At 57.5% G+C, this 19,795-nt stretch overlaps 11 protein-coding genes across 12 annotated transcripts; 4 read left to right on the plus strand and 7 right to left on the minus strand.

Annotated features, from left to right (window-relative positions):
- Positions 1-375: 375 nt before the first annotated feature.
- H310_08899 lies at positions 376-2,018 on the minus strand (the record flags this gene model as incomplete). 2 transcript variants are annotated; one of them, XM_008874822.1, is made up of 6 exons in its annotated part: positions 376-774; positions 852-970; positions 1,024-1,294; positions 1,362-1,547; positions 1,595-1,640; positions 1,685-2,018. In XM_008874822.1, 6 exons carry the CDS (start codon positions 1,993-1,995, stop codon positions 418-420), a joined length of 1,290 nt encoding a protein of 429 aa, XP_008873044.1. In that variant the 3' UTR covers positions 376-417. The 2 variants fall into 2 exon arrangements, with proteins under 2 accessions (XP_008873044.1, XP_008873045.1); XM_008874823.1 differs by lacking the exons at positions 1,595-1,640; positions 1,685-2,018 and having other exon boundaries at positions 1,362-1,575.
- A 227-nt stretch (positions 2,019-2,245) lies between these two features.
- Positions 2,246-3,028, minus strand: H310_08900 (hypothetical protein). Its single transcript, XM_008874824.1, has one exon. The coding sequence runs from the start codon at positions 2,995-2,997 to the stop codon at positions 2,269-2,271; it is 729 nt and encodes a 242-aa protein (XP_008873046.1). The 5' UTR covers positions 2,998-3,028; the 3' UTR covers positions 2,246-2,268.
- Positions 3,029-3,186: 158 nt separating this feature from the next.
- On the plus strand, positions 3,187-4,707 carry H310_08901 (hypothetical protein). Its single transcript, XM_008874825.1, has 2 exons — positions 3,187-4,096; positions 4,149-4,707. The coding sequence occupies exons 1-2, from the start codon at positions 3,227-3,229 to the stop codon at positions 4,641-4,643; spliced, it is 1,365 nt and encodes a 454-aa protein (XP_008873047.1). The 5' UTR covers positions 3,187-3,226; the 3' UTR covers positions 4,644-4,707.
- A 619-nt stretch (positions 4,708-5,326) lies between these two features.
- H310_08902 (hypothetical protein) lies at positions 5,327-6,365 on the plus strand. The gene is made up of 2 exons (XM_008874826.1): positions 5,327-5,691; positions 5,741-6,365. Exons 1-2 carry the CDS (start codon positions 5,335-5,337, stop codon positions 6,257-6,259), a joined length of 876 nt encoding a protein of 291 aa, XP_008873048.1. The 5' UTR covers positions 5,327-5,334; the 3' UTR covers positions 6,260-6,365.
- Positions 6,366-6,475: 110 nt separating this feature from the next.
- On the minus strand, positions 6,476-7,522 carry H310_08903 (hypothetical protein). Its single transcript, XM_008874827.1, has 2 exons — positions 6,902-7,522; positions 6,476-6,851 (listed from the first exon to the last, which is right to left on the minus strand). The coding sequence occupies exons 1-2, from the start codon at positions 7,504-7,506 to the stop codon at positions 6,596-6,598; spliced, it is 861 nt and encodes a 286-aa protein (XP_008873049.1). The 5' UTR covers positions 7,507-7,522; the 3' UTR covers positions 6,476-6,595.
- A 1,511-nt stretch (positions 7,523-9,033) lies between these two features.
- Positions 9,034-12,025, plus strand: H310_08904 (hypothetical protein). The gene is made up of 7 exons (XM_008874828.1): positions 9,034-9,517; positions 9,571-9,849; positions 9,898-10,229; positions 10,275-10,742; positions 10,845-11,121; positions 11,180-11,271; positions 11,330-12,025. The coding sequence occupies exons 1-7, from the start codon at positions 9,055-9,057 to the stop codon at positions 11,915-11,917; spliced, it is 2,499 nt and encodes an 832-aa protein (XP_008873050.1). The 5' UTR covers positions 9,034-9,054; the 3' UTR covers positions 11,918-12,025.
- Positions 11,548-12,407, minus strand: H310_08905 (hypothetical protein). Its single transcript, XM_008874829.1, has 4 exons — positions 12,343-12,407; positions 12,210-12,275; positions 11,831-12,158; positions 11,548-11,770 (listed from the first exon to the last, which is right to left on the minus strand). Exons 1-3 carry the CDS (start codon positions 12,394-12,396, stop codon positions 12,051-12,053), a joined length of 228 nt encoding a protein of 75 aa, XP_008873051.1. The 5' UTR covers positions 12,397-12,407; the 3' UTR covers positions 11,548-11,770; positions 11,831-12,050.
- An 82-nt stretch (positions 12,408-12,489) lies between these two features.
- H310_08906 (hypothetical protein) lies at positions 12,490-13,389 on the plus strand. Its single transcript, XM_008874830.1, has 6 exons — positions 12,490-12,562; positions 12,606-12,710; positions 12,757-12,842; positions 12,909-13,040; positions 13,097-13,206; positions 13,259-13,389. The coding sequence occupies exons 1-6, from the start codon at positions 12,497-12,499 to the stop codon at positions 13,297-13,299; spliced, it is 540 nt and encodes a 179-aa protein (XP_008873052.1). The 5' UTR covers positions 12,490-12,496; the 3' UTR covers positions 13,300-13,389.
- Positions 13,390-14,123: 734 nt separating this feature from the next.
- Positions 14,124-14,510, minus strand: H310_08907 (hypothetical protein; the record flags this gene model as incomplete). Its single annotated transcript, XM_008874831.1, has 1 exon — positions 14,124-14,510. One exon carries the CDS (start codon positions 14,508-14,510, stop codon positions 14,124-14,126), a length of 387 nt encoding a protein of 128 aa, XP_008873053.1.
- A 126-nt stretch (positions 14,511-14,636) lies between these two features.
- Positions 14,637-15,422, minus strand: H310_08908 (hypothetical protein; the record flags this gene model as incomplete). Its single annotated transcript, XM_008874832.1, has 1 exon — positions 14,637-15,422. The coding sequence occupies one exon, from the start codon at positions 15,420-15,422 to the stop codon at positions 14,637-14,639; it is 786 nt and encodes a 261-aa protein (XP_008873054.1).
- Positions 15,423-16,658: 1,236 nt separating this feature from the next.
- H310_08909 (hypothetical protein) lies at positions 16,659-19,742 on the minus strand. The gene is made up of 3 exons (XM_008874833.1): positions 18,912-19,742; positions 17,348-18,844; positions 16,659-17,246 (listed from the first exon to the last, which is right to left on the minus strand). Exons 1-3 carry the CDS (start codon positions 19,728-19,730, stop codon positions 16,812-16,814), a joined length of 2,751 nt encoding a protein of 916 aa, XP_008873055.1. The 5' UTR covers positions 19,731-19,742; the 3' UTR covers positions 16,659-16,811.
- Positions 19,743-19,795: the final 53 nt, after the last annotated feature.

Genomic DNA, 19,795 nt, shown 5'->3' on the forward strand with positions numbered 1-19,795 from the left:
GGCAACCGGTGGGCCATCACGCACGACATTGCCGCCAACGTCGTCCAAGTCGACGCATTCCGCCACCACGTCCGGCTTCGCAACACTCGCGCCGGCCACGTCGCGGCGATCCAGCGCTTGCTCCACCAGCTCTTCCCCCAGTCTAGTCCACCACGCTAATCCAGTGGACATGTCGAATGGCTCGTTCTCGAACGTCCGGTGGCATGCGGGCGAGCCGACTGAACTTCTTGCCCTTGGTTCAAGGGCAAGAAGTTCAGTGGACCCACCTGTCGGGTCAGGTGCATGCGCTGGCATATCCCAGCACGATTGAAGCGGGGTCGCGCCAAGGGGACAGAAATGGGCGTCCATCCATCGAGACAGCGTGCGAAAGGTACGTGGGTGAATGGTTGATAAATAGCCGAGCTACCAGATGTGGAATCAATTCCGGAGCTGCCGCCGTTGACGCAACAATGGGTGCGACATGCTCCTGCGCAGGAGGTCGTCGTCCTTGTCACGCTGCTTTGCCCAAGTGTTGGTGGCGGGATGCTCACGAAGACTATTCTGGTGCATGGTGCGCGTGCACTGCGTCACAAGCCTCTCGATGTCGTCCAGCGTCGTCGCAGGCTGTAGTAGTAGTGGGGCTGTCGACATGGTTCGGTCCGTCCGCTTACCCATCGAGTGGGTAGTGCTGTGGATCTTGGGGTTCATCCACGGGACTGGATCAATGCGCATGGGCGGCGCATACTCGAGCGGTCGGCATGCGGCCGCCATGGCGTCTACGACGTGAAACTTGTTCTACATCGTCGAACGTGAGGTCGCCGTGAGCCGCACGCTTTCAGCCCCTTCCACGGCGCTAGACACCGGCAACGCACCTGAAACTGCGGCAGGAGGAGCCCCAGGTCGGCCACGAGCACTTGGGACGACAACGGCTTTGTCCGGACGTGGCGAAACTGCGTCACCGTCATGGGGGTCATCTTCGGTATCACCGCGCCTGGCAAGGCATGCTCAGGCGATTTGAATCGGTGGACGGCGGAGGCCACGTACTGCTCGTCGACCTTCGCAGCGTTCCGCCGACGCCGTCGTCCGTGCCATCATATTCACCATGTTGCGCCGACGTGGCGGGATGCAGCACAATACACTGGGACGGACGGTTCTTGGTGGCGTCGCGACTCTCCATGTGCTGGAGGCGGCTGAGGCGGCGCTCCGAGATGCTCGCTTTCGACGCGCCGCCGTGCTTGTCGACGTGGGTGGTCAGTTTACGCAGCGTCGATTGAAAAAACGCAACGTAGTCGTGCAGCAAGTCGGAAGGAACGCACTAGACACACCACTCTGCCGTGAAGAACACACGGGGGCAGAGAAGTGCCAATCGACTAGAGGCGCACCAGGTACCCGAGCTGGAAGATGAGCTGATGCATGTCCATCTCGGTGAGCGGCGGGTCGGCCGCCGCGACCCACTTGTCCCATTTGCACCACTTGCATCGCATGAGGATTTTGACGCCGCTTTGTTGTAAGTTGGGAGTGCGCGCCTCGAGCAGGACGGACGCCAGCCCAGAGTACATGGCCGTGAGCTGGCACGGAGGCGTTAGCGCCACCATTTGAAATGTCTAGCGCGCACCATGGACGGCGTCATTAGCGCTGCGCCGTGTGAGATCGCGCGCCACCTACACGAATGGTGGTCGTGCGCGGCGCCACGTGGATGACATACCATTCGGCCAGGCAACGCTCGATGGAAGGCAAACAAATGAGAAAATTCATTTGGACGACAGACTCGGCCATGAACTCGAGCAGCTGCGGCACGTCGCTCGAACGACACACGGGGCTCTTGACGAACGGCGAGTTGGTCATTTCGAGCTGGGCGACCTGCGGCGCGAGCTGTTCCTCCTCTTTCTTCCACGAGTCCAACGAACGGAGGTTACCCACAAAATGGATCATCGATTCCCGAAGCGGACATCCCGCCACGTGCGCCGCCTTGACGGCTTTCTTCTTTGGCGGCGATGGTGGCACGTCCTTGGTCATTCCACTGATCCATCCAATTCACGACGTGTCATGATCTATTTATATATATGCACATGTAGGAAACGGTGTCGAAGAGGCACCCAAGCGGGGCAGACCGGCGCAGCAACGCGGCAAGGACTACAGTTCGAGGAGCGGCGATAGCTCGTGGTGCCTCGACAGCAATTAGCAGCGGACCGCGCCCGGCAACATCATGACGTTCGTCGCTGGTCGCGGCAAACCGGCGGTGGAGGGGGTGGCATGTTGCCGAGGATGCGTTTGTGTCGATATCTTACATTACAGGATTGAGTCCGAGTGGGAAGTGTTTGTGCTACTGGGGGTAGTTGCTGGATTCGACAGGACTGCATCAACGTCTTCGGGGGTCATGCCTGCCTGCAGCAGCTCGTGTCGCGCTTTCGCTTGGGCGACCTTGAGCTGCAACTCTGCTTCCTGAGCTTTCGCCAGCAGTAGCCGCCGATTGATTTGGGCTTCCTCTTCTTGCCGCGCCAGCTTTTGATCGATCCGAGCGTTTTTCTGCTCCTCCAATGCCATGCGGCGGCGTTCCATGTCCCATCGATGCTCCATGTCTCGACGAAGCAGCTCCTTGTCCTCCTTGTCGGATATACCCAACGTGCTGCTTCCGTTGCTTCCTCCCTTTGTGGTGTATTTTGTTGACTTTTTCTCTCCTTTGCCGTACGATCGGAATACCTTGGCCGGCCGTGGGCTCGTCGTGTCGTCTGGGACGTAGTCGCTGACAAATCTGCACTCGCTCAAGTGGCGGTGCATGTCTTGAATGCGCGACACAATCGGGTGTGGCGCTGGAATGTTGGACTCGCTCGGATCCGCGGCACCATGTTCGACGTATGCAGCGCGACAGCTCTTGCACTCGACATACCAGTAGTTGTGGTACTTGCCCGCATCTTTGAGCTTGGTAAAGTACTGCCAGATGCCTTCGTTCCTAGGTGGGCCCCGGCCTCGTTTCGTAGCTGGAACGGGAGGGTCCACCGCGGCCTTCGGCGCATCCATCGTCACAGCGCGGCCCAAGCGAGAATGCTGCTGGAAGGTGATCCGGAAAATTCCCAACACAGCGATTTGATTGGTTGATGGAACATATGACGGTAGGATAAACAACAAAGACACGTTGTAACATATTATAATACATTGTAATACTCCATGCTAGTACGAAGACGAAATATTATAATTCATCGGAATCAACACGAATTATGAAAACCAGCGCCCGGCCGATCGGCAGCACATGCAGGACAGTCGCCACACCCACCAGGACGCGGCCCTTGCGCCGGCGCCAGCGCACGACACTCGCCCCAGCGTCACTGGTATTGCCACCGAGGATGAGTACTTTGAGATCGCCAAGTCGTACGGCATCATGAAGCAAATGGGCACGACACTCAGTTCGGCCCAAACGGCATTTCCCACCGACGCCGACCTCACCGCTCGAGTGTCTGGGTTCGCCCACACGACAGGGTTTGTCTTCAAAACAGGAACCACTGGCGGGACCACTCGCGTGTACACGTGCAAGTCGTCGCCGAATTGTCCGTTCCTCATCACGGTCAACATCAGCAAGTCGACTGGGATCACGCGAATCTCGCGGCGATTGAATTGCTTTCGACACAACCATCCACTGGGTCTGTCGGCGCCAGGATTCCAGTGGGGAGAAATCGAACACCCTCTTCCTCCAAAGACATCGAGTGTCGCCTTGGCACACGATGCAAATGACGACGGCCACACGATCGCGCAGGAACCGTCGCCACCCCCTGTCTTGTCAGAAGCCGAGTACTTTGCCACAGCGCGCGCATTGGGACTGTGCAAGCGTGCTGGTCCAACGTCCGTCAAGCCCGTCTCGAAGGTCTTCAAAACCAAAGAAGATCTCCTCGCCCGCATCGTGTTTTTGGCCGTCAAGGTCGGATTTCAGCTCAAACATCGCGACGGCACGTTCCAGTACTCGTGCAAGTCGGTTCAGGACTGTCCTTTCACGCTCTCTGTAAACGTGCGGCCATCGGGGACCGCCAAAATGTCGGAGAAGCTCTGCGTGTTTCCTCACAACCATCCGTTTGGAGTCCTGAACAAACCCGAGACGGGCAAAAACACAACCCTCAACTCGGCTATCGTACGGGATCGTCCTCGCCGTCGTCGAGCATGGGATTCACGTGTCGTTGTAGATTGCCCACAGCATCGCCGCGTCCGGCATGGACTGGTTCCGCGCGACCCACGTCGACTTCCGCAACCACTGCATCGCGACGTTTGGGGTGCCGATCGGGCCGACGCGGTCGACGACCGTGCGGCGAGAGCTCGAGAGTCCCAACATTGAAATACACGCGGAAAGGTTCCGCCAAATGGACATGGCCATGCGCGCCGCCGTGGACCGCGTTCGCGCTACGCTGGCGGCCAACCCGACGCCCCCGTCCACGGAAGACATTCGTATCATGCGGCAAGAGATGCATCATCGATGGGCCATAGACCGGCGAAAACTCGCACTTGAGGAGCAGGCCCACATGCGTGCCGAAGAAGAGGCGCGGCTGATGCAACGGGCGGCCGGCGCCAAACTCCGCGAGGCCGAAATCGCCCTCAAGGTTGCGCTGGCGAAGGCCAGGCATGAACTCACTACGCTCGGCCTCACGCCCGACGACATTGACGCGACGCTAACCCTTGAATGAACTTGTAATCAAGGACGTGTTGTAGCAATAGAACTGCCTACGTGCATTCAAATTGTGACTTCGTGACGAGAACGCCGTCGTACCGACGGAAGTCGTCGAAGCCGCTTGGATGAACGCCTATGTGCCTCGAAGCATGCACATGCGTCGCTCCTCGGCAACTCTCATCATCCTCGTCCTCACTTCAAAACGCCAGGCCAATATGCTCCGTCGTCGTCCTCTCCATGGCGTCTCGGAATCAGCCGTCCACCTCGCCCGAAAGAAAAAGAATTACCCATTCTTGGGATCGAACCAGGGGTGAATTGCTATCTTGTGTACAAGTAACATTTGACGGCCTTCAGGAACCCCTTCGGGGGTCATCCGTAAAAATTGGAACGATACAGAGAAGATTAGCATGGCCCCTGCGCAAGGATGACACGCATAAATCGAGAAGTATCGCACTTTTTTGCCAATTCTTTTTGCCAGCGTTCCGTCGAACTGGACGTGATGTGAGCGCCCCAGCAGTTTGACGCAGTAGCACTGCCGTTCGCCAGACGGCGACGGTGGCAGTGCTTGCTGTGTGTGTGGAATCTCGAGTGGTGGTGGATTGGAGCATGGGATTGGACAAAACGAGGCCTTCACGACGATTCCGTCGATATGATTGGATTAAAAGAATCTATGTTATCCGGATGGTAAAGTCGACAAGGTGGCGACGATGTCCACGGGCGACGACACCGAGCGCTTCCTCGACATGGCAAAGTCCCTCGGACTTGTCGAGGAGACGTCGTCAGGGCTGGCATGCCCAGCGGCACTGCTTGATAGCAAAGACGCGATGGCGGAGAAAGTCATGCAGCTGTCTGTCCAATATCGCTTCCAATTGCGCCAGCGTCATGTGGCGGACACTGTCAGCTACTCGTGCAAGTCGTTCCCGGAATGCCCATTCTTCGTGCGTGGCCGAGTACTCCAGTCGGGTCAAGTCAAGCTTATCAAGTCGGATTTCACGCACAACCACGCGTTGGGAGTCCAGAACCTGCCACGCAACTCGAGGAACTCGCTGCTGAACTCCCGAACTGTGCGTAAAGCAACCACTCGTTCCCTCGCCGTCTTACATCTTGATGCAGCTGGCACAGAGCGTCCTAAATGCAGGCATCGACTACGTAAACGCCTCGGCATCGGACCTTCAACAGCACATCAAGGCGGTGTTTGGCACCGACGTGTCGACTTCCCGCGTGTATAAACTCAAGAAGGTTCTCGAGAGCGGCGTCATGGGGAACGACGTAAACCAGTTTGTCAAGATGTCGAGCGGCCCGCCCATGAAGCGCAAGTTGAGCGATGAAGACGAGTCGGAAGACGACGACGACGACGACGACGATTATCGACCGTTGCCGACGGACGTCGAGCGGGAGAAGGACATGTTGAAGCGTCAGGATCGCGAACATCGATGGGAAATGGAACGGAGGCGCATGCGCATGCACGAAATCACAAACATGCGTCTGGAAAGCGAGGCCAAAGTGACCCGCCGAATCCTTGAACTGCAGGCACAAGTGGCCGAGATCCAGGCCAAAGTGGCCCACGCAAGGGCCCGTCACGAGCTGGTTCAAGTTGGCATCGCACCGGACCAAGTTCATATGTTGCTGTAGCGAGAAAAATGCCGTAGGATATCTATGCGAATTGTGTGGCGTCTTTGGGGCAGTCTGTCGAGGCCACGACGTGGCTGGAAGTTTCCAATGCCACGGCGGTCATGCTCACTTGGCAAGTACAAAGGAACGGATCCACGCTGTGCAAACTCTGCCTGACGCCACGATCATCTCCATGCAGCGTCGTCACGGTGACGAAAGTCTTGGGTCAAGCCAACATCGTTCGAAGCACGACAAGCACGATGCTCTCGCGCGCTGACATTCATCACAAATGGCTAGCTACCTTTTGCACTGGTGTTACACGACCAAAAGCGCCAACTGGACTCACGAACGCCTTTATCAAGTGAACGTCCGCGGCTGCGACGTCCTCCTGATCGACCCGTGCGTGTTGATCGCTGGTGCGGTCGAGGCAGTGTGCGGCGATGGGTCGCGACTGACGGACATCTTGGAGTCCGGGCGGTGGGTCGACGCAACGCTTCCCACGGTCGAGCCGCTCGCCGTGCTTTCTTCGATCTCCCGCACCGCCGCGATTGTCGTGTTTTGGTAGTATTCGTACGGGTCGGTCCGATTGCACAAGTAGGGCTCGAGGAGGTACCTACCACAAGGTGGTTACGACGAATCTCGCCAACATGTTTGCGATCTCACCGCAAGACAAAGCCCACGACGTTGCTCCACGCGTCGGCGACCATGATGGACGCTTCGTCGCCCATCCAGTACATGATGACTTCAATGCACGTCATCGTGTACGCGGCAAAGTGGTGCGGCCGCACGAGCGAATACGACCGGTGTTTGTGGCCGAGGAACCGGCATCGATTCTGCATGTTCGCGACGCTCTCGGGCGAGTCGGCGCGCATGTTTAGCATGAACATGAGCGCTTTGATCAGAACTTCGGCACGCTCCTTGCTGTTTGCAAACACAACGCGGAACGTCGAGTCGCGCTGGAACAACCGGTAGAAGAACTCGTCGTAAAACAACACGATGCCAGGTTTCCCATAACTCTTCATCTTGTCCGTGGCGGCGGTGCGAACCTTGTCCCACGACCGCGCGCACGTTTCGATGCGCGCTTTGGTCAAGACTGGGAGGAGCGGGAGCTGCGGCGGCATGTAGTGCTGCACTTCGTGCTCATGGGCGACCCCGAACGAGTACTCGGTCAGCATGTCCAAGTCGACGTCTTCGCTCGCCTGTGCGCGCAAGTGAATCACCTTGGCCTGTTCGCGGTTTGCTCTGGAAGATGAAGCCCGGTTGCCCATTTCCCGCGATTTTGAAACGAGTGACTTTGAGCGTCACTTCGTCGTCACGTGTAACTGTTCGGGTCGTCGTCCGTTGAAACCGCCGTGTAACTCCCTCGCCCCCCCGCGAGCCCCCGCAACGGAGCAGTTGGATGGACCCATGAATACCTACCTTGCTGCATTCGTGTGCGTCCGTGGCATGCCAGAAAGCTGCCAACAGCCTCTCCCGGTGCGGCGCACCCGTCACGGGATGCCCCAACTACTGGCGTATGGACGTGGACCGCATCGAACGACTCACCACGAAGCGACGAGATGACTGTCAAAGGTCGAACAATATGTAGAAGAAGGATGAGTGAGACTCGGTAACGTCAGCAGACTGGCATGCGCAGCTGGCATTGGCATGACGAGGCCAGGAGCAACGAACGGCGCTGGTCGCTCAGTTGGGACGTCGCCAGAAGGCAGCATGCGACGGCGACACGAGTGCTTAAATATCACGATGCTAGAACGCTAGTGCAGCAGCTCATCGATTTCCGACGGAGACAAGCCCGCTTGCTCGAGCTCGTGCTTCGCCTTGGCCTTGGCCACCTTGAGCTGAAGCTCGGCCTCCGTTGCCTTGGCCAGCAAAATGCGCTCGTTCAACATGGCTTCGCGCTGGACGCGTTCGTGAGTCTGCTTTTCGATGAGCAGCCGCTCCCGCTCCATGTCCCATCGATGCTGTATTTCTTGGCGCCGCAACGACTCGGGAACTTCCATGGGTGGGACGGACGAACTGTACCGAGCATTTCCACCAGGGTTCGCGCCGTCGAGGGGAAGAAGTTGCATGCTGCTGTCGACGGATACGCTACTGGTAGCTGACGCTTTGGGGGTTCGCTTCTTGTACCCTCGAATAATGATCGGCATCGACGATGGTGGGACGTCCCCGAGTTGTCCATTTGCGAGTAGTTGTGTGTGTTGTTCCATGGCAGCGGGGGGATGAACTTCAAGTGATGGATGTCGATGAATGAAGCGACGGTACCATCCTTCGCCCAACGATGCGTCGGGCTTGAGTTGCTTGATCAACTCATTGGCGCGCTCAATGATTTCCTTCCTGCTGACAGGGTTCCCCGCAGTCTGCATCTCCAGCATCCACGCCAGCAGTTCTTGTTCGTAGTTGACGGCCAAACTTGGTTTGGACCCGCGTTTCTTCTTCTCGGGCACGACTCCACGCTTTCGTTCACGGACGCGCTGCATCAACGTTCTGTACGGAATCCCTGTGAGCTGGCTCACGTTGATGCCTCGCTCTTTGTCTTCAACTATCCTGCTCACAGCCTGCATGAGCTCGGCTTCCGAATACAGCCCGCGCCGCAGTCGCGCCCCGCGGCCCATCCGCACGAGAAGCAAACGGCAAGAAAAGCTGGCTATTATTTCTGCGGCAATTAAAACGAAGTCTTTCAAAACAAACCTGATATTTGTATGAAATTTAATTCATCTTCACTGGTTCAATGAAACCATTTGGTTGGTAGAAATATTTGACTTTACATCCAATAGTAACTTACCGTTCGAGATCTGCAGGAGAGCAGATACAGAAGCATGAGTGTCATGACGAGCATGTGGACGCAGACCTTGGCGCAGGCGTCGCGCATCGAAGAGCGCGCGCACTTTCTCTTCACGCCGCATGTAGAGAGCGACATCAAGCACGTTGTCAAGAAGAACTTAGCGCACCAGTCCCGCGACGTATCGGGATGGGACTTTGAGAAGAAGGTGAGCGTTTTGGCCGAGCTTCAAGAAATGATCGAAGCACCATCCTTCAAATACGTCGACTGGGGAGAGAGTGTTCCTGCAAAGGTCAAAGGCATCGCGCTGTTGCCGCTCGCCCTAGGTCAAGAAGCGCTTTTGGACCTTTGGACGTACATCATGGAATTCTGCGACGTTGTGCCGGTGCGAACAGGTGCGCGCGGGTTGTTCCTCCGGTTGGCTGGCTGCATCTGCCGCCGTCTCGAGTTCGTCAACGGTGTCGAGATGAATGGAATGCCGTTGAAGATGGATCCAACGAGTACGCTATCTCTCTCTCTGCTCGACGATCTCGACCTCACCACGTCATTCCAGTTGAAGCACGGTACTGTTGTCTCCTCGCGCAATGTCTCCAGTACTGCGCCACAAAGCTCGCGAAAAGCCGCATCCTTACACAAGACCATGCGTATTTTTCGTCGCACATATACACGGCAGCCTTTTATCGATGTCCGTCGGTCGCGGCGCCGTTGATCTTGCAAACGATTGAAGCGTACTCGGCGCAACTGGACGATACAGACACAACGGCCAAGGGATCCAAGCACGGCTGTTCCAGCGACCTCACGACCGTTGCCCATTGTTGGCTATTACCGCGAGGTACGATTCCTCCGCGCAAAGTAGTTGAGAGGTGCGACGACATGGTAGAGTCGACGAAATCTCCATGTTCGTCCGCACGCACAACGGAGCATGAAGAAGCACCCGCATTGGTGGAGAACCGGACTCAACAACCAGAAGATCACCCACGTAGCCACGACGAAAGCGACTCGATGTCCTCTCCACCATCGTTGGAGGCGCGGCGGGAAGCAGTTCTTGACAACTTTCAGCGGTTCAGGGCGGCCGTGGGCACTGCACTTGGGATGGACGATTTTTCTCCAGGTGATGGCAACGTCGCCGCTGCCCACGACAAGCACGTCGCCCCAGCGAAGGTAGCCGTGCAGTCGACGCCTCGTGCAACCCTCGACCTCGTTTTTCAAACGGTACGACGTATGCTGACCAACGAGCCGCTGACGCGCCGTTGATAGAGCCTTCGCGCGGCAACTCGGGACGACGAAGCAGCATTTATCCGAAGATGCCCCCACCTGTACATGGCCACGCCGCAGTTGACGTCGGACGTTGTCATGGCTGCGCTGGCGCCGTTTCTGGACCGCCTCAAAACTCCCTCGCGGGACTCGATCCTGTTTGTCGTGTTCTTGGGGACGTTTGTCGAGGACTCGACCTCGATGCTCTTTTATCGACAGCCGCCTGCCGCGACGCCTCCCTTTTGGCATTGCGTGCCAGGGTACTTTGTGTGCATCCAGGCGTTCGTAAACGTGTTCAAGAAGGTGTGCCTGCGACGCAAAAAGGATCGCGACGCGCAGATCGTGACCAAGGATGCCGACGTTGTGGTCAACCCGTGGTTCCCGTACTGGACCAACAACGAGCTCGAGCCGGTCTACGATGGTCTTGGCGACATCTTGGCTAACGGCGCCCTCCTCAACGTGTTCGTCCAGGTAGGAACATCCCGACGTCGATACAATGACGAGAGAGGTTGGATGCGAAGCTACCCATCGATGGAATGGATGGCTGACGTTTGTCGTGTGGTTGTCGCGTAGGTGATCTTGGAAAGCACCAACATGTACGACCCCCACAGCGTGGACTATGCATTCAACGTGCTTCAGAATGCATTTGAGACTGCTGCCGCCGCAACGGGGTCGCGCCATAAGCACGGAGATTCCCACCATGTCCAAGGGGATTCGGCGGGCGGTGCGCGGTCGCACCTCCCCATCGAGTTCGACCTCGAGTACTACCTGTCGGCGCTGCGGCTAGCCCTGACGTCGACGCATTTTCAAATCCTGCTCAAAGTGCTGGCGTTCGTGTACGCCACCGCTGGTATGGATGCCGTCGTCGTCGAGATCGCTGCTATGCTGATTTCATGCGATGGGACTAGATCTGCTCGATTCAAAGCGGCGGCAAAAGCTCTTGGCAGGAGTTGTCCTCCAAGAGCACTTTTTTCCCCTTTTTCTTCATTGGAATGAAGAGGTAGGGCCATCGTCGATCGTCTCGTTCCTTGGGATGGAGTCATGATGTCGAGCCGCAGGTCCGTCGCATGTTCTGCCACCTTCTCGTCTACAAACTTTTTTTGTCCTCGCGCCTGGACCTCCCCCTTGTCTCGGATCGTGTTTTGCTCGCATCCAGTCCGTTCTTCCGGCCGCAGCATGAGCCCGCGCCGCATGTCCTTCAGGGCCTTGCGTCGTACTTTGCGCCGGCCCCTACCAAGAAGATGTCGCCGCAAGCTGTCACCGACGACCACAATCACGCCCTCGAGCGGCTGATCGTGTGGGACACGACGGCCACCCCTCGCCAGTCCAACCAAAAGCAAAAGCAGGAACGGCTCTTCCGAGACAGTTTGTCCAACGATGATCTCATGCTTGACCTGTCCGTGACGAGCAAACTTGACGCGGTGCTGAAAATGATTGCGGAGCAAATCCACGCCCACGACGACGGCACGTCCCCGTCCGGCATGTACTTCCCGCGGCGCCTACAAGTGTACGCACAGAAAGCGCTCAGTCAGTACGTTGGGCTTCTTTGGATGTACTACAAAGCCGCGTTCGATGACTTGTCCGTCCCTCCAACGGCTCCGACCTTGGAGTTCAACGTGCAAACCTTTTTTGGGAGCAGCGACTAATACATGATTGAGCCTCGACACGAGTGCACTCAAACGTGCACGCGGCTGTTCTGTCTGTCTGGGAGTTGTTCGGTTGTTTGGTACGCGGAGAGTGTAAATGAATACCGGATTCATTTTACCTACGAGGTAGTCCTCACCACTTGTCGCTGGAATCAACACCCATGTCCTCGTCAGCATTGCCACGTGTGATGTTGGTGCAGAACGTTGTCCACGAGTGAGCAATGGACTGCAGTTCGTCTCCCTAAAGGTCACCTCCGTTGGATATCCGCACGTTGCATGCGTGCGATCGTACCACATCGTTCAGACGTTCAAGGTTTTGATTCAGGGTGTGGAGGCCCACCATGACTTCGCGTAATTGCTGTCAAAACGGCATGTCAACTTCACATCGTCATCGAATGCGCTTGCGAGCGCGTATTTGGATGTACCTCCAGAATCGCGTCGTGGAGCTTGGCCTTCTCCGCCGCGTACGCCGCGCTCATCTTTGTTTAGTGTGGGAAATTCAAAAATGACCCGTTTAAGTGCGATTTTACAACGGACCAATCAAAGAACAGCATGTTCAAACCATATTTTGAGTGCACCATGGCAACAGAGGCCGACGCCGACACTCGCGACGACGCATACTTCATGAAGGAAGCTCTGGCGGAGGTATACAGGTAGTTCATGGCAACACATGAAGTCGCTTTGCTAGGGAATGTATGCGTTGGACCGCGGGGAAGTTCCTGTCGGGTGTGTGTTTGTCTTGAACAACGAAGTCATTGGACGAGGAGGCAACAGGACGAACGAGTTATTCAACGTACTCGTCGTGTGTGGCTGCCCAGGAACCTGATGGATGCTTGCAGGCTACAAAGCATGCTGAACTCGTTGCGATCGACGCTATTCTGGAGGAAGAAGCGTACACGTCGTCCACATTCCGCGAGTGCACTTTGTACGTGTATTTTACCGGCGGCCCTTGTGGGTCGCAAGGAAGCGCCTTGCGTTGACATGACTGTAGATACGTTACCTGCGAACCATGCATCATGTGCGCTGCAGCGTTGGCCTTACTCCACGTCAAGCGCGTCGTGTTCGGATGCCACAACGACCGGTTTGGCGGGAATGGGTCCATCCTGTCCCTTCAGGACGCCAAGTATGTACCACCCATCATTCTCTATCGATGCGTCAGCGCCTAATCGATGTGACCAGCGCATTTCCAGGCAACAGCCATCACACGGGGTATCCCATTACGCACGGCTTGATGAAGAACGAAGCGATTGCTCTACTCAAAGACTTTTACGACCGAGGAAACCCGCGAGGTGACCTCTTTCTTTGGTTGGCACCGCATGCTTCATGCATGGCTTGTGGTAGTGGAAAACTCCAAGAAAAAGCGAAAGCGGCGACCAGATTAGCATGGGCAACAGCCCAAATCCTATACATGAACATGGACACACGACTCCACAGCACATCCATGTGCATGTAGTCGAATACGGCTGAGTTCACCCTTGACTAGCTCGAGGGTTCGCATAAAGCCCTTGTGCGTTTCGTTTGACCAAGGCAATCATCACCTGCCCCTATCGCGCCGTGCGATATCCGTGGCCTCGCCGAAGGGATGCCAGTGTGCTCATGATGGTCAAGCCATGGCGCCCGATAGCCCCTCGGTTGCGACAGCAAAGAAACCTTCACTCCGTGCGATATCAAGTGCTAGTTTGATCCAGTTTTCTCCAGTAGTCGCCACAACTGGAACATTCGGCCCCTGGCTGCTTTTGACGCCGATGGATTCGAGAAGTAGCCATGTCGCCTAGGAATCGAGCGCCTCACCAGGCAGTCTTGGTGCCACTCCAACGCCCCTCCCCTCCAGCACAGAAATCAACGGAGCTCAGCACCGTTCCAATGAGAATCCACTCGACTTACGCGAATCTCGTCGCTTGCAGGCCGACGGTCACGTTGGCGCGGCTCGCCTTCTTCAGTGTAAGCTTGAACACTCAAAAACACAGTGCAGCCGTGTACTTGCAAAATCGATGGGCCACTCCCGTGTCATGCCATCGGGGCAGTGAGTACAAACGATGTGCCTCACATGGCGTCGCATGCTGCCCAGAGACCACAATTCGGCAATCAAACCGAAAACGTGTTTCAAGTCGACTCGCTATATCCATCGAGTGTTGCCGCCGTTCGGTGCCCCAGTGCCGTGTGCTCCCGCGGCAACTGTGCAGTGTCCCATGAGGTCACACGCCCGCTACATGTCAAACGCGACGACATAGCGCAGTTGCACGAGGCGCTCGTCGTACACAACAACTTCATCGTGGTACAATGGATTGGCTGGATCCGTCGTCGGCGGCCCGATGCCTACCCGAACGTCTTGGCCATCCTTGCACACCACCTCGTCCTCGGTTGGGTTGGGGAATCGCCTGCCTTTGACGAGCACGGTGTTGAATCCCGCGGGTAGAGTGCCCACGAGCCCATACTTGGGGACCACCAGCGCGTCGCCGATCGCGGCCTCCACCAAAAACGCAAACCCCACGCTGCGGCCGCCTACGCGTGCCGGTGTCGAGTGCTGTTTCGCCTTTTCAAACATCGTGGCCAGGTAGATTCCTCGGCCAAATGTCGCACTACAATTTCCCATGATGCGCATGCCGCTCTTGAGGATGGGTGCCACGGCAACCTCGCGGGTCCCGTGCCACAGCAATTGATGGTTGGGGGTGGTTGCAAAGGCCGAACAAGCCAAGGCCTCCGCGTGGCGGCGAATCGATCAAATGCCCACCACTTTGGCCATGTCGCCTCCACCGTTCGAAATGTACTTTATGATGACTGGATGCATCGAGTCCATTCGAGTCACCGTGTCGAGGTCACAATGAAGCGACGATGGGGTCATCATGCGATGGGACCGCATGGCATTCTCGATGGTGGCACCGGTGACGAGGCCGTGGAGTCGAGACAGCATGCCGTGCTTTGTATTGAGTTGTTTGCGAGTGGAAAGCACGACCAGGGGGCTTGCGTGCGGAATGATCTGGTAGAAGTGGGCCGATAGAGATTGAAACATGCTCTTCAAGACGCTTCCACTGTCCACGCAGCCCCGCAGGGCGTCAAGCACAGCCATGCCTTTTTCGATTTGGCGGGCGCTCAAAGTCCCAAGGGGCATGCACTTCATGTCCAAATGCACGCCCCCGTCCCACGCATCGAAAAACACTCGAACACCTTGTTGGGGGCGATGCGATTCCGCCAGAGATGCCGCGGCAGCAACGGCGGATCGATGGCGCCCATTGTCCAGGTCGACGATTCCATACGCGCCTGGCTTGACCTCAAACTGGTGCCGGTCGGCCCATTTGTTTTTAGTCTTGGCTTGGAATCGCTGGCAAAATGCGCTTTCGGCATGCTCCAGCGATTGCCATGGCCCCTCCTTTTCGCACTCTCCAACGTCGCCGACGGGGCCCCAACAACTCCAAATACTCCACGCGACAGGACTGTCTTGAACAAGGCGAAGGCGAAAAAAATCGTTTGCCGTGCGCTGGCGCGTGATTGCCACGTGGCTCAGCATGGCCTCGCAGCCACCAACTACGACCGTCGCGCCGCCCCCCCAAATAACATGAAGCAGTGCATCCACTTGACGTCGAGCCAGTGGTGCATCTGTCGGCCCCAGTTGTGTGGCGGGGGGCAATGCTGGCGGAATAGCTATGGTTGGTGGGGCGGCGCGACTTGCCATGGAGCCAGGGCCACGAATTAACTCCGTAGGATCCCGAAAGCGGGGGGAACGCCGACGAGTCCATTCGCCAAGCTCTATGCCAGCGTGAGTGGCAGACGGTGGCGTTGGGGCTTTCCGTGCGAGGTCGTCGGCCAACAATGCAGGTACAAGACACAGCGAGGTTGTGTTGGTATGCGTCGTGGATGGGGCGTCCATCGCCGCCTTCGTGGAGCTCCGCGTGACCCGCTTTGCGCACGGCGCCGGGCTTGGAGTCGCTTTGCGCTTCCCGGGCATCTTGGCAAGTGGTAGTTGGAATCGTACCTCGCCTGGTTTGACAGTTGAAGCGATTCTAGACCAGAATTCGTCTCAACTGGCACGCATTTCTTTCGCAGATTCGACCAAATGGCACCACCACCATGCCTTGCCCACACAAACCCCTCCACTCCTTGGCACGGGTCCCCTTCAGCAGCGCCGCCAGCAGACGATGGAAGGCGATGTCATCGTACACGCGGCAGCGGATGCAGAACGCGATTCTTCACGGAGCTGCCTTAACTTGTTGCTCTGTCTTGCAGCGCTTCCCATCACGCGGATCGGCGCTGTGGCGGGCGGTGATACGTGTCTGTGCCCTTGCTCAATCCGAGGAAGAACTCAGCACCTCATCTACCTGTCGTGGCATCCAAGTGCACATGTGTCTTCCGCCCCCGGTGGTGCATTCGGTGCAGGGCCAGCACGCAGCAAATAGCATAGCCAGCCAGCACGTGCAGCACTTTGGTTTTGTGGCATCGCGACCGTAGGGCCCCTTCATACAACTCTCGCACTGTCCGAACGCCACAGACTCGCGGCTCGCTCGTCCTCCACGAAGATGACCAACGTTCTTCGGAAGCGCCTCTTAAAAACCACTGGACGGCCATGGCCGAGCACGACCGATTCACGGCGTGACGAATCCATCCCAACGGCACATGCTACTCGACGGCCGCACATGTCTCTGCCCCCGGGGCCGTTCGCCTCCCGTCGTTTCATGCGTACACGCTGGCGCTGGTGCATGATGGCTGTGCTGTTTGGTCCGCCAGCTTGTACTCACGCTCCCGACAAAGCGCTCACAGGAACTCTATTGAATTCACATTCGACATACATCGCTACCAAGCCCATTGCCACTCCTTCGACTAGCACGCCACAATCCCTGCTTCACACTGGCCGCAAACAGCAGCAGCAGCAGCAGCATCCGCAGCGAGCGGCTCCATGGACTCAAGGGTTGGACGTCCAAGATGACAGGTTTCGGTGGGACCCCTTGGGGTGCAACCACCGCAGCTCTGTATCCGATCCAACCCGCGCATGATGGTCCGTGCCGGCGGGGGCTGCGGGGCTCGTGGCTGCGGCCTCCCGACTCGATCCTTCCTTCCAACTCTGAGTTGGTTTGAATCCACTGGCCCTGCGCTGCATTCCCCCGGCGGTGGAAGGGCCGTCGGCGGTGGTTGTCTTCGCCGCGCGGTAGTCGGACGCAGTCATGTGGGACGCACTGCCGGTGCGCGGCGCAAGCTCCTTGGCGAGGGACGACGTCGACCCGCGTGACTTGGGACCGCTGCCGCGGAGGTAGTCGTCGGCTTGCTCAAACAGCGTGGCTTCATGGGTCATGGCCAATACGCACCGTCGAATGTATCGCGGGAGCACGCGACTGCCCACCTACTCGCCACAGTCAATCGAGCCGAACGGCATGCTGCGGGGGAACGGCATCAGGCCACCACGATCGCACAGGCAGACATCGTCACACGTGGCCGTTTTACCCGTTCAAACACGACGTCCACATCTTCGAGACGGAGGCCCTTCTTTTCGAGGCCCGCGCCACGCAGAAAAATCGGCCCGTTGCCGATTTCAAAGCGACTGGCTTCGTTTGTGATGGCGAGGAGGTACACGCTCCCGAGCACGTTGGTCGTTGTCTGGCGCTGCTTGTCGCGACGCTCCATCATGGTCATTTCGAGGCCCAGAACCAACTGGTTTGTGTACGGGTTGCGGTACACCGCGACATCGCGCACACTCGGGTTCTCGAGCACTTGGCTCAGCTCGTACACTTGCTTGTCGAGAAAGGACGCGCCGACCGTGGAATCGAGCACGTCGAGCTCGTACATGCTTGGAACGACGGCGCCGTGTGCCTTGTCGACCGATGTATCGATCACGTCCACGTCGTCGTAGCTCGACATGGACGCGTTGAAGAGTGCGATCTCCACCGTTTGGAGCTGGTCGATCGGGATTTCGAGCTTGGTGCAGTGCGTGTATGTGCTGCGGTGGCGGAGACGCTTGATGGTGGCCGGGCCCTTGCCAGTTGACGTGTCGCGGTAGTAGGCGTTTTCGCCGTCCGGGGCTTCAAAGTCCACGAGGGCCATGCAGATCGTGTACAACAAGTACGAGACAAAGTCGGTTTTGTCGAGGGTTTTGAGGATCCCGGCGCGAAAGCTCCGGAGGAGCCGCTTCTCTTCCGTGCTCACGTGCTGCCCGACGGGGACGCCCCGCTGCCGCGCAATTTCTTTGCGGATCGCGACCGACACTTCCTGCTGCACATTCGATAGCCGATACATCATCATGAACGCTTGGCAGCTCTTGAGCATAGCCATGTACTTTTCGTCGCTCTGGACGGCCCCGCCAAACCAACTCGTAAACGGCAGCGCGCACAGCGTAATGATGGCGACCGAATACAGCACCATGGTCCAGAACATGGTGTTTGCCAGCCCTGGTGGCCCCGGCTCCATCCCTTGCGACTTCATGTCGACGTAGTAACTTTGGTACAAAAAAAAGATCGTCCACACTGCCGTCATGGCCGACGCGATGCCAGTCATGTCCCACGCACCGACCCCGATGCTTTTGCACATGGTGCGGGCGTCGTTTACGAATTCGGTCAGCGACGTCTTGTCGTTTGGGCCGCTGTCGTCGACGACCATCTGCACCACCGCGTTGTCGTGGAGGAAGACCGAGAACCACTTGATCACGAGCGTCACGCGCGCCAAAAACACCGCGAGCTCCTCCGCGAGCAGGAACGGCAAGATGATGGCGAGTCCGTCAAAGTTCTTTGTGTTCATTTGGGTAAAGTCCATGTTCGTCCCAACAAACGTAAACGAGAGAAACAGTACGTAGAGCGTTCCGCACACGATGACACTGCCGAGCGACACGGAGCTCGACATGTCCTTGTACCGCATGCTGCCCGCCACGTCCGCGCGAATGTTGTCCAGGACGGTGTCGACGATTTGAGCAAGCACACGCTTCTTCGTCTCCTTGTCCGTGCTTGTCACCTATAAAGACGTGCAATCGTTAGTTCACGAAAGTGGTGCTCGCGACAAAATGCCGACGAAGTCGCACCAGTTCATCAATTCGAGGCTGCCGAACTCGGTAGTCTAAGCACGCTTCCCATTCCAGACGCAAGAACAGCTTGAGCGCTTCCCATTCGAGCTTAAAGACAGCTTTCCACGAGCGCAAGACGGGACGAGGGAGCACCCCCGTGAGGACGGCCGCCCCGTACACTGCGGACCCGAACCCGACAAGCACTGCGTACATGAAGAAGATGCTCGACGCCAACGCCCAGTTGGCGACGGTTGTAAGCAAGGCGTATCCTGGGCCCGTGAGAATGAGGTACAACTTGCGGGTATGGGCGATGGGCAGTTGGCGCAGTTTGTGGATGTCGAGCGCGCGCAAAAGGTAGTCCGGTGCGTCCTTCCACTTGCGGCATGAGTAGTCGGCCAAGATTGTCTCGATCGGCATCTCTAGCACAACACCCCACTCCTCTTCGTCTTCTTCCGACGACGAGTACCCGTCGTCTTCTCCGTCGGCAGCATTCGACGCGGTCGACCGGCGGTACCGCCACATGCTCTTGAGCTTGTTGACGCTATTGACCATGTCCGCCTTGGTCGGACTCAAGTCCTTGAGAGTCTGGATCTTCTCCATGAAGGTTGCTTTCGTCGGGCTATCCCATGGGCTCTTGGCCACCTCAACGATGTTTTCGATGTCGACCCTGAGCTCGTGGACCATGGCCATTGCGGCTTCGCCGACTTCGGCCACCGTCTCGGCGACGTACTTTTCGGCACGAGCCACACGAGAGTGCGCCTCCTGCGACTGGTGCCGAGACGTGGGTGTGTGCGGAGCGGCACTCTCGTCTCGCTTGTCATGGCCATGACTGTTCATGGTGCTTCAATATTCCTACTAACCACTTCCACGCAGATGTATCTTTTGGCGACCTTTCAGCAACC

This window comes from Aphanomyces invadans (assembly GCF_000520115.1).
Source record: "Aphanomyces invadans strain NJM9701 unplaced genomic scaffold supercont1.19, whole genome shotgun sequence".
NCBI classification, from domain to species: domain Eukaryota; phylum Oomycota; class Saprolegniomycetes; order Saprolegniales; family Verrucalvaceae; genus Aphanomyces; species Aphanomyces invadans.